This window comes from Macadamia integrifolia, chromosome 12, assembly GCF_013358625.1.
Source record: "Macadamia integrifolia cultivar HAES 741 chromosome 12, SCU_Mint_v3, whole genome shotgun sequence".
Classification (NCBI taxonomy): domain Eukaryota; kingdom Viridiplantae; phylum Streptophyta; class Magnoliopsida; order Proteales; family Proteaceae; genus Macadamia; species Macadamia integrifolia.
This window is the reverse complement of record NC_056568.1, coordinates 22,779,515-22,792,145: the sequence shown is the minus strand read 5'-3', so window position 1 is coordinate 22,792,145 and position 12,631 is coordinate 22,779,515. Positions and strand designations below refer to the sequence as shown.

Below are 12,631 nucleotides of genomic sequence, written 5' to 3'. Positions count from 1 at the left end.
TGGGAAGTGGTCCTTCCAGGTTGCCGCATTTAACTTCCTGTAATCAATGCACACACGCCATCCTGTTTGGACACGGGTAGGGATCAACTCATTATTGGCATTAGGAACTACAGTCACACCAGACTTCTTAGGCACTACATGAACTGGGCTTACCCATTGGCTGTCAGAAATAGGATAAATTATTTCATGATCCAAGCACTTTAGGATCTCTTTCTTAATAGCTTCCATCATCACTGGGTTAGCTCTTCTTTGGGGTTCCGTGGATGGTTTGGAATCCTCCATAAGATGTATATGATGTTCCACAATAGAAGGGCTTATACCCTTGATATCAGCTATGGTCCAACCTAGGGCTTCCTTATTATCTTTTAACACTTTAAGTAACTCCTCTTCCTGGCTAGAAGTCAAATTTGAAGAAATTATTACAGGAAGAGTCTGATCAGGCCCTAGGAAAGCATATCTCAAATTAGATGGCAACTCCTTAAGATCTAGCTTAGGAGGCTCAACTATGGAAGGTTTGGGAATGGAATTGGAAAGGGGTCCTAAGGGCTCCACAAGTGTATGAAGACTCAAGACTTCAGAAAAGAAATTTTCACTATCATCATCCAACTCATCCATACACTCTTGGAATTCTGAATCAAAATCAATATCAAAGTTGGTAACTATATCATCAGAAAAATCCAAAAAATCCTCAAGCATATTGATCTCTTCTTCCATATGTGGTTGCTTGCCAATCCTAAACATGTTAAACTCAACAGTTTGGTTACCAAAAGATAATCTTAGGAAACCATTTCGGCAATTGATTAATGCATTACTGGTAGCCAAAAATGATCTTCCTAAAATTATTGGGATCTCATCCTTGGTTGAGAATGGCTTAGTATCTAACACAATGAAATCAACAGGGAAAATAAATTCCCCCACCTTTAGTAAGACATCCTCAACCATCCCTTTAGGAATCTTAACAGACCTATCTGCCAACTGAAGAGTAGTTCCAGTGGCTTCAATTCTCCCAATCCTAGTTGTTTGTACACATGGTAAGGTAAAAGATTCACACTTGCGCCAAGGTCAAGTAAGGCATGCTCAATATAGGTGTTGCCTATGACACAAGATATGGTAGGGCTCCCTGGATCCTTATACTTGGCTGCTATAGGCTGAGTAATTATGGAATTAATGTTACCTGCCAAGAACGCCTTTTTGGGCACACTAGTGATACGTTTGTGAGTACACAAATCTTTCAGTACCTTTGCATAGGCGGGGATCTGGGATATGGCATCCAAAAGAGGGATGTTTACTTCTACCTTTTTGAAGACTTCTAAAATTTTGTCCATGGAAGCAGTCTTCTTTTTGTTTACCAAGCAATTAGGAAATGGGACAGGATGAACATAAGGACTGTTAGGGATTTGCCCCTGTTCAGAAGAATCATTTTTTGTTTCCTCAACCAAATCATCTTTAGTTTCAGAAAAATCTTTAAGTTCATCAGACGAACCTGGAACAAGAGGCACATTTGTGTCCTCAACTGAAGAAGAGTTAACAGGAGTAATAGATGGGGAAGATTTAGGAACGCTCTGTAGGTACTCTCTACCACTCCTAAGGGCATAAACAACATTACATTGGTTAGAGGGCCCTTGTTGAGTCTGACCTTGTACTATATTCAGTGGTGCATTAGTTGGTCCTTGTGAACTAACAGGTTGATGATGCCTAGGGTTTGGCTCTGGTTGACTGGGTAAAGTTCCCTTCTCCCTCTCACGCATAATTGAGACAACTTGAGTAAGTTCTCTCGTAAGATTTTGATGGCTTGTCATGAGAAGGGCCATATTTTTTTCCAAGTCACTAATTCTACTTGCATCTGCAGTGTTAGTAAACCCAGGGGGTTGCTGATAAGATGATAGGAGAGGGGCCCTAGGAAAACTCACCTGAGGTCCTACATTTGACCTAGGAAAAGTATTTTGAGAAAAAGATTGTTGTGCAAAGAGAGGCCTTTGGGGTCCAGGTTGACCTTGATTATAGAAATTGGAAGGTCCTGCTTGGTTGCCCTGATTCCAAGAGAAATTTGGGTGATTTCTCCATCCTGGATTGTATGTGTTACTATATGGATTATTCTGGTATAAGGCATTAACACTATCATTAGAAGTGCCCCCAGAGGTGTTGGGGCATTCTTCTATGACATGTCCAGGGGATTGGCACCAAGCACAAATCTTAACCAAATTGACTGATGATGGCTCTCTAGGAACAATAGCCTCAATCCTCTTGATTAGGCTATCCAAATGGGCTTCCTTGGCTACTATCCCATCCACAAAAGATCCTTTTCCTCCTATGGTTCTTTCACTCTCTTGGGTTGATTCCCACTCATGGGTTTTGTCAGCTAAGTCAAGTAAAAATTCCCATGCTTTTCCTTCATCTGTAAAGGATGTGAATCCCTCAGGGCACATAGACTCTATCATTTGTTTAGTTGGGTAATCAATACCCTCATAAATTATTTGACATAAATGCCATAGGTCTAGGCCATGGTGAGGGCATTCTTGGAGTAGATCCTTGAATCTCTCCATAAGTTTGGAAAATGACTCACTAGGCTTTTGCCTAAACTGAAGGATATCACTTCTAAGCTTATTGGTCTTGTGAGTCGGGAAAAACTTCTTAAGGAAGACAACTGTGAACTGTTCCCATGAGGTTATGGAATTTGTGGGTAACCCATACAACCACTTCTTAGCTTGGTCTTTCAATGCAAAAGTGATAAACCTAAGCTTAACAGCATCATCAGAAAGCTGTTGGATCTTAATTAGAACACATACCTCTTCAAATTCCCTTAGAAATAGGTATGCATCCTCAGAGGTCAACCCATGGAAGTGGGGCAACATAGTGATGTATTGAGATTTGAGTTCAAAATTATTGCCCTGGGCTTGTGGTAGAACTATGCAGGAAGGTTGGGCTGTTCTAGCAGGGTAGAACCTATCTTTCAGAGATTTAGGTGAAGGGTTTTGCTGTTGGTCTCCCATATTGAAGGGTTTTAAAGAGAGCAAACGTATAGGGTCACTACTTGTTGGATCTCTTCTTTCTAACCGATTCTTAGTATTACGTACCCACTTAACACTCATGCAACAGAAAACTACCCACAACTAAAGTAAGGCAAGCACAAAAGAATGGATAGTAAAAATTTTTTTTGATGAATTTTTTTTTTATTTTTTTATTTTTTTATTTTTGCTTTTTTTTTTTGGAGCTTACCGGCAGGGATCCGGGGTTGCTCAGGTCAATTCCTGAGGTACTGCTACAGGGCGAAACTTGTCTTTATCATACTGTGAGGCATGACGACCTCCACTGATACAACTATTATTGCAAGTTGTTCTTCTCAGGAATTCAATAAAAGAAAAGGAAAAATATAAAACAAAGCAAACAAAGCACTCCGATTTACCAAAAGAAAGTGAAAAATAACATGGAACTGTCTCCCTGGCAACGGCGCCAAAAACTTGTTTGAGATTTAAAATGTAACCGCAAGCGTACGGATCAGTGTAGCTACGGGTCGAACACAGGGAGAGCAGCCACTTTATTTTTTATTTCTTTTAATAATGCGAAAGTGAACTGATTAATGGTTGTGATCTAATTCTAATTACCGTCCTAAAAATAACGTCCTAACCATTCGTCATCTAAGAATTTAAAGACGCAAGCCACGCAATTAAAATTAAATAAATAAATAACTAAAAATAAACAACCCACGCAATTAAAAAAAAAATAAATAAATAAAGGAAAAAAATGCTGAAATAGAAATAAAGTAAAAGAAAGGGGATAAAGCTAGAGAGAGACTCACAAGTAGGTTTCTCTACTTAGCCCGAGGGATGCATCATAATATGAGCTTCCCTACTTGACCAGAGAGTCACTCTTACAAGGGTTTCTCTATTTGGCTTTAGGGAAAGGGAGACAATTAAAATAAAAGCAATAAATTGATGGTTCTATGGCTAGGAGGGGCAAAGCCAACACATACACTAGCCATGAACCTTGGGGGAAAGGGATAGCAATAATGTAACGACTGAAAATAAAAATCCTAAATTAAGAAAGAAAGGGTAGTCAGAAGAGGGAATGAGAGGGGGGAGAGAAGACTACTGAAGGAGCCTACTTACTTGAATCAATGCTTGAACTTGAAAAAAAATTGCTCCACGGCTCGTGATCTTGTCACCTAGATCTAAGCCTAGAACTATAAATTAAAAAATTACAACTCAATTGCATAAATCATAAACATAAAAAGGCTGAATAAAAATAAAAGAGTGCTTGCATTAATTGACATAAAAAAAAACTATTACAAAAGTGATTAAAGCAAAAATAGAGAAGAACTAGAACTAAAGAGAGAAAGAGGAAGAGAGAGAGCAACTAAAGAAAACTAGAAGAAGAATGAATTGTGTCTCCTCCTCTTACATGAGTTGTATTTATAGGGAATGGAGAGGTAGGGTAACAATTTTCTCTTTCCTAAAAGAGAGAAACCCACAATTGATTGTGAGATCTTTTGAGTCCAAAAGTGCTAAGATGGAGGAGAGAGAAGAAAGAAATAAATTTTGAGAAATTTCCTAAAATTTTTTGCTTATTTTCATTCCTTTTTTTTTTCTAATTTATTTTTTCTTTTTTTTTTCTCTCTCTCCTAGGGACGATTTTTTTTTCTTCCTTTGTGTGATTTGGACAATCTTTGGTGATGATGTGGAGGAGAGAGAAGATTTGGACAAATTTTGGTTCTCCCCTTTTTTTCTCTTTCCTTTTTTTTTCTTCTCTTCTTGCTTCCACGATTTTGCTTGCTTCTAACTTGATGTGGAAATCCCCTCCATGCCCTTAGTGCTTTAAGTGAGTGAAAAGCAGGAAATCTTCAACAAAATCTTCTAAAAAAAACAACCATAAAATTCGAACTTGAGACCTCTTGGTGAGCAAGAGAATTTTGTACACCATAGCTCACCAACTAAGCTAGGTAGTTGTTGTTACCAAAAACAAATCTTTAATCACTTAAAGATGTGGTCCATCGATCCTTGTTGGCATTTGGAGTATTCCTTGTACCTCTGGGACAATTGCAAACGGGCTGGTTCTGCATCTCGGTTCAGTTCTGATCCATTATTATTTTTCTGACCCGAAAAAGAATAATCATTTGTACGGGTGACCAAACGAATGTGTACTTTTAATTGAACACGTCCATCTTGCTCAGAATTTCGTCCTCTTCGCAACTATGGAAAGAAATAGGACCTCTTTACGTGTAAAATTGAAGATATAGCTCCCGATAGTCCTTAAGGCCTTGAAAATATAAAACCTGCAAAAAGAGAGTAAAACCCAAGGTAGCTCCATTCTAAATATGTAAAATGCATGTTTTACTACCCTAGATTTCACACATAAATGTGCTCATTAATTGTCTATGTGGACATATGCAAAAAGAGAAGCTACATAGTACCTTGGGTGTCTGGTGTTTGCTCCACCATGTCATTCAGGCCAACAATAGTGGAGTAGGATAGAGTTTATTATAAGAACAAAAAAAAGAAAACCACATAGCAGGAAACTATGTGCAAATATCATTAATGCCTTGGTAATATGTTTGGTCAAAATTACTCCACACCTTAGTCCTTGGTTCCCTATTACTTTACAAGTGGTATTGCATTAAGATAAGGATGTGTTGGAAGAGACAAGGTGAGTTCCAAATTAGGAAATATGCTTGTGCCTGAAATAGATATGGGTAATAAAAATTTAAGTGTGGGGGTCCCTAGATCAAGTGTAAGAGGAATTATCTTTGCTCCGGATCGGTACGACCCTTACATTTATCCAAGGTTGAGATTTTTTTTTTTTCTGAATTTTGGGTGTATATTCACTGCAAACACCCATGAGACACAACTCATCTGTTAGGGGTGACCTAGGGGTTTAAACGCTTGTTGAACATGCTAAGTGCAACTATGATTCCTACGAAAGTGAGTTAGAATTTTTATTCTTTTTTTTTTATTTTGCTCGAGGATTAACAAAGTCTAAGTGTGGGGGAATTCTGATGAGCACATTTATGTGTGAAATCTTGGGATGTAAGTATGTATTTTTGCATACTTAGAATGGAGCTACCTTGGGTTTTACTCTATTTTTACAGGTTTTGTATTTACAAGGCCTTAGGGACTATTAGGTGCCATATCTCTAATTTTACACGTAATGAGGTCCTATTTCTTTTCATGGCTATGAAAAAGATAAAATTCTGAACAAGATGGACATGTTGCATCAAAAGTACACATTCGTTTTGATATCCGTACACACGATTATTCTTTTCGGGCTAGAAAAAAATAATAGACCAGAGAATAACCGAGATATAGGCCCAGCCCTTCTGCAGTTGTCTCAGGGTACAAGAGGTAGTCCAGATTCCATCAAAGTAGGACAGACCCACATTGGGTGCCACTTTCTCTCTCCTTTAGGAGTGGAACACAAGATCTCCTATCCTTTTGGAGATTTGGTTGAAGATCTCCTATTTTTCACCTTCTTAAAGATAAGGGGCATGGAAGGAATTTCAAATTAAAATAGAAGATTGTCCAAATTGATCAAAGCAAGGAATTGAAAATCGTCCAAGAAGGTTTTTGCTCAAGAAGAGAGAAAATAAATTAAAAAAAAAAAGGAAAAAGGAAGGAGAAATCGTTGGAGATCTTTTCTCCCCTACTTTCTCTCCTTTTCTGTCCATTCTCTCCCCTCCATCTCGTCACATGATCCAAAAGGGGCCCACACTTGGACGTTCACTTGTTCTTTCCTCTATTTTCTCTTTTATTTTTTACCTCATCAGTAAGAATCTCAAAAATATCCCCTAAACTAGGAAACTAAAATCATTGGACTACCTCCCCATTCCTTATATAAGAGAGTTGACCAAAGAGGGAGGGGGCATTTCTCTTTTTAGGGTTTTCTCTCTTCCTCTTTTCTTCTCTAGGTTTCATTATGCTCTAGTTCTAGTTTTAGTTCTTCTTTGCTTTTGCTTTGAATACTTTTGTAATTGGTTTTATATAATTAATGCAATGTCTTTTATTTTTATGGTTTATGTTATTCAAGTTATTCAAGTTGTAATAATTTTAATTTACTAATTCAAAGCTTAGATCTAGGTGACAAGAACCAAGCTTTAAAGCATCTCTGTTCAAGTGTAAGTTTTTCTTGAAGATTTGTTCTCTCCAGGCCTAGCAATTTCAGATTTAGTTTATTCCAGATCTGGTTTTTTGGGCTGGTAGTATTTCAAATTGATCAAGTTTAATTCAAGGATTGAAGTTCAAGTAAGTAGGTTTCTACATTAGTCTTTTCACCCCCCTCTCATTCCCTCTTCTTACTACCCATTCAGTTTTAATTTAGGCTTTTAATTTTAGTTTTACTTTGATGCTTTCCCTTTCCCCCAAGATCCTTGGCTAGACTTTGTGTTGGCTTTGCCCCTCTCTAGCCATGGAACCATCCTTTTACTTTGCTTATTTATATTGTCTCTCTTTCCGTAAAGCCAAGTAGAAAAACCCTAATAAGAGTACTCTCTGGTTAAGTAGGGATGCTCATATTATTTATGGTGCATCCTTTGGGCTAAGTAGAGATACTTACTTGTGTTCCTCTCTTTAATTTTATTCCCTTTTTTATTTTATTTATTTTATTTCAACACTTTTCTTTTACTTTTTCTTTATTACTTTTTTTATTTGCTTTGAGTATTTAAATTCCTAGATGATGAATTGTTAGGTTTTTATTTCAATTGCAAATCCAATTTCCCTAGTTATGTTGGTTAAGACTTTATTTTAGATGCATGTGTTTTAGGACGGTAGTTAGAAGTAAATTAAAATCATCAATTCGTACACTTTCACGTTACAAGAAAAGATCTCAATTACATTCAATAATTGGTAAAAATATCAATATATACTCCATTCTATTAAAAAAAAATCAAAATATACATATAAACGGTTGGGCTAAATATGTTGGGACAAGTCAAGCTTATAAACGGGTCGGACCGGTTAGATTTTCCCCCTGCACCATGTACTATTTTTTTTTGGATAAATGTCATGAAACTCCTTTTAATTCCTCTATCTTGGACTAAACAAAATTCTAAAGAGGGCATTGTAGCTATAAGCTAAAAGCAGAAAATCAAATTGCTCATTATTAAGCTTTTTTTTTTTTGGGCGGGGGGGGGGTGTAAAATTGCTCATTATTAAACTACTACCGCTAAATGACAAACTCCACACCATAAAATTCGAAGGTTTGGGTGATTGGAAGTCTCATTGATTAAGACGTACATGAAGCAAGTCGATTGATTAGGTGATGTTGGAAGTCTACTAACAAAGTCCAACATGAAGTCCCAAGGAGAGAGGAAGAAACAGAGAGGGAGAGACGCTCGTTTGGAACAAAAAATGCAAAAAAACTACCTATCCCAACTTCCAACTCCGGAGAGCCGAGGAAATTGCAAGATGACGGAAAATAGACCTCTCCCTTCGCCATGGTTTTAGGAAGGTGAATTTAGAAACCTCTAAAGATTTCGAAGAAGAAAACAAAAATGAAGAAACACAAAGAGAAGCCACGGTTCTGCCATTGAAGGTGTTCCCCAAGCTTCAATTCTCTCTCTCTCTCTCTCTCTCTCTCTCTCTCTCTCTCTGGGATTCTGTTTCACGTTCTTCTCTTCTCTTTGTTGTTCTACTTGGTAGTTACGATTTTCCTCTCTTCCGCTTATGTCCAGCGGTGGCACAACCTCTGACAATGGAAGCCCGAGAATCTTGGGGTCTATGACGAGACGAAGAGTGACTGATTTCACAGACCCAGAAAAATCTAATTTATCCGATTTCTCAGACGAAGAAGCCGATAGCAATGGCAGTGATTCTGGAGATCGCCACCGAAACCCTGTGATACGATTTATGCTGTTTCGTATGAGACTGGTTTGTCTGCCAAAGCGATGGCTGCTTGGCATTGAGAGCACGATTCTGTGGTTGGTTTCATGGTTACAATCAATGAAATCAGGGAAGCACATGAACCGTAGGATTTTGCTAATGCTCATAACTTTGGTGGTCTTCACAATTTTTTTGAAGTTGTCTTTACTCAGTCATGTGGATGTGAATGTGAAGAGAAGAGACAGTGGGCTCTTGATTCTTCAGCCATTGAAGGATGATTGGTACATGGCGCAAAAGGTTGTGAAGGAGGATGAGAACAGCGAAGCCGTCTCCTCTAAGTGGTTGTTGAAGTCTCCGGTACTAAAGAGATTTATTTTTCTTTCTTTCCTAGTTTTAATCCTCCTCTGTTCTTATCCCCAGTTGTTCTGCAAGTTTTCATTTCTATTTCCTTTGATTGTATTGGTTTTTTTGTTCTACAGACACCTGGAATTTGGATGAAACCAAATAGCAATAACTATTACCAATGCATTGGTCGACTACAGAGTCATATAAGTATGGATGGCTTCATCTCTCTCAATCCATATTACAAATTTGTCGAAGTTCTTTATTTATCATTTGCTTATCTATTTAATTTTTAGGGAAAGAAATGGGTACCAATGGTTATATCATAGTTCATGCCAATGGTGGATTGAATCAGATGAGAACAGGAGTAAGTAGTACCCCACACGTCTCTTCCTTTTCATTCTTATGATGTTTCTCGGTGTTACTTGTTTGATATTTATTGACGTGAACTTCTTTTGGAGCTGATTGAAAATGCAGATATGTGATATGGTTGCAATAGCAAAGATCATGAATGCTACTTTGGTCCTTCCTTCTCTAGATCATAATTCTTTTTGGACCGATACAAGGTACGTGTTGGAGCTGTTTCGTTATTCATTTATTATGTTTGATGCACCATTAGTAAAATACAATACAATCCCTTAAATCCAATTCTACAATTTTGCCACCTTCTTACAGTGATTTTAAAGATATTTTTTATTGGAGGCACTTCATAGAAGTATTGAAAGATGATATTGAGATAGTAAAGTCTCTTCCAAAGAATTATGCAGCCCTTAAACCCCTTGTAAAGGCCCCTGTTTCATGGTCCAAGGTTTGTGTGACTTTGTATTAGAATTTAGATTAAAAAAAAAAAATTTTAATTATTCTTTTTGAACATGATTACTATATCCTTCCTTCCTTGCTTGTTTTCTTGAGCTGTAATTGGGTTTTAAAGTTCTCCAGGCTGGTTACTACAGAGCACATATACCTCTATTAAGGCGGCACAAGGTGATGAAGTTTACACACACTGATTCTCGCCTTGCTAATAATGGCCTCTCGAGCTCAATCCAAAAGCTCCGTTGCCGTGCTAATTACAAGGCTCTCCGATACACAAGAGAGATAGAAGAACTTGGACATAAATTAGTTGATAGACTGAGGAACAATAGCAACCCATATATTGCTCTCCATTTAAGGTATTCAACTCCTACATTAATTAAAAGGGTTGTGTTAGTTACAATACAATTTGGCTAACAATTAAAATGCCTAATTGGAAATTTATAGATATGAGAAAGACATGCTTGCATTCACTGGTTGTAGCCACAACCTTACCTTAGAGGAGGCTGAAGAGCTCCGTAAAATGAGGTATAGTGTGAAGCATTGGAAGGAAAAGAGGATCAACAGTAAGGAACGACGGCTCCAAGGAGGATGTCCATTGTCCCCTAGGGAAGCTGCTATTTTTCTCAAGACCATGGGTTATCCTTCCACCACAAACATTTACATAGTTGCAGGGGAGATTTATGGTAGTAGAAGCATGGCTGGGTTTCATGGTGAGTACCCAAATGTCTTCTCCCACTCCACTCTAGCCACAAAGGAGGAATTGGGGCCTTTTGATCATCATCAGAATCGCCTTGCTGCATTGGACTATATTGTAGCATTGGAGAGTGATGTCTTTGTTTATACCTATGATGGGAATATGGCTAAAGCAGTGCAGGGCCATAGGAGATTCCAAGGATTTCGAAAGACCATAAATCCTGACAGGTATGTTTTGTAAATTGATCAACCCTGAAGGTTTACAAGGCCCATACTTCTGGGTTCACACGAAAACAATTATCACACATCAGATGTGAATAGCTTCTCGTTAATGGATGCCTATAAAGGCTTGGGCACCTTCTCGTTAATGGCTAGTTTTTAAGGATGAGTACTACCCAAGTCCAAATTAACAAGTGCTATCAGAGTTATTGCGTGCTAATTCCGGTGTGCCTCCGGGGATGAAAAAATCCAATGTGAAGGCCTATAAGGAATTGGGCACCTCTCCTTTATCGCTAGCATACCCACCCCGGATCAATGTCCACAAGTTTGTTTGTCTAGGTGACTAGTCTCTCTATTATGTGAGACTAGCATTTTCCAAATTCCCATGCTTTGTTGGGCTGAAGTCTCAGTTTCTATTCTATTTTTCTTCTTTTTTGGGCAGACAAAAATTTGTGAGACTGATTGATCAGATGGATAAGGGTGCAATCTCTTGCGAGGATTTTTCATCAAAAGTGAAGAGTATACACATTGATAGGGTGGGAGCACCGTATTTAAGAAAGGTGAGAGCATCCCCAAGACTGGAGGAGAACTTCTATGCAAATCCTTTCCCTGGTTGTGTTTGTGAGAAGTCAGAACAAACTAACACCAACCAGGCAGAAGAAAAATGAAGCCAGAGGTCTTGCTTTGCGAAGATAGTTTTGTTTGGGTTTTTGATGAGTAGTAGGAGCTGATCATACTGCACCGTACATGACAAGCATTGTTCGGACGGAGGTAGAAAGAGCTATTGCAGAATAGTAAGCAAAAAGGATTTTTAGACTGTGTTTGGTATGCGTTCTCGGGATATAGATTCTAGGTCTATAATGTATTATGAGCATTCTAAACTCAGAATCTATTCCAAGAATGTATACAAAACACAGTCTAAATATCTCACTTGGGCTAGGCCTTTACTAATTAATGTTTTTTGCTTTATAAGAAAAAAAGAAGAAAAAAAGAGAAAATATAATCCAGAGCTGAAAATAAAATTTAGAGTGTTGCCAAACATCCAGTCAAATGCAAATTCATTTCACCCATGAGATAACGGTAACCATTTTTTTCTTTTTTCTCCTTCATTGATTAGAATTTTTTCATCTTTCGCTCCATTTGGTTATCAAATACCATGGCCTGATTGGGCTTAAATTGTTGATTCAAAAGATTTAATATATTTTGGTAAGATCATGACAGAAATATGTTTAAGAGTTGCCTTGCTGAACTCTCTTATAATTCTCTAACAAGTATTTCACATGGATGGTATAAGGTCCAGGTTTAGCTGCTACCATCTGTCCATTTATTCTATTGAAAATTTTAGAGGGTGTACCCAGTGCACAAGGCTCTCGCTAGTGGGGGTTGAGGGAGGGTCATAATTTGTGCAGCTACCCTCCCTTCGCGGAGAGGCTGTTTCCTTTATTCTTTAAAAAAATATTTAGCGACTATAAATCCTTAAATTTCTGATTGTTTCCAGGTAAAAGCTCTAAAAAAGATGATTTTTTAGGCTATCGTTTTGTGATATTTAATGTAAGTCTATATTTGGTTGCAAGGGAAATTTAGAGGGAAGGAAAATGGAGAATTCAAACTTAAAAGCGAAACTTTATTAATCATTACTCCATGTAAAATACTTGATTTTTTTTTTATCATATTTAGTAATGATACATTTTACATGTAATTTTTATTTTATTATATCAAAGGGATTGGATGGAAAGTAAAATGAAATTAATAACTAA

The 12,631-nt window shown here is 37.6% G+C and overlaps 1 protein-coding gene and 1 non-coding gene across 2 annotated transcripts; both read left to right on the top strand.

Moving 5' to 3' along the window:
- Positions 1-2,496: 2,496 nt before the first annotated feature.
- Positions 2,497-2,603, top strand: LOC122058521. The gene has a single exon (XR_006133816.1). It is a non-coding gene; the product is annotated as a small nucleolar RNA R71 (small nucleolar RNA).
- Positions 2,604-8,480: 5,877 nt separating this feature from the next.
- LOC122057796 (O-fucosyltransferase 28-like) lies at positions 8,481-11,954 on the top strand. Its single transcript, XM_042620068.1, has 8 exons — positions 8,481-9,164; positions 9,287-9,359; positions 9,446-9,516; positions 9,627-9,715; positions 9,825-9,957; positions 10,089-10,318; positions 10,407-10,883; positions 11,317-11,954. The coding sequence occupies exons 1-8, from the start codon at positions 8,652-8,654 to the stop codon at positions 11,540-11,542; spliced, it is 1,812 nt and encodes a 603-aa protein (XP_042476002.1). The 5' UTR covers positions 8,481-8,651; the 3' UTR covers positions 11,543-11,954.
- Positions 11,955-12,631: the final 677 nt, after the last annotated feature.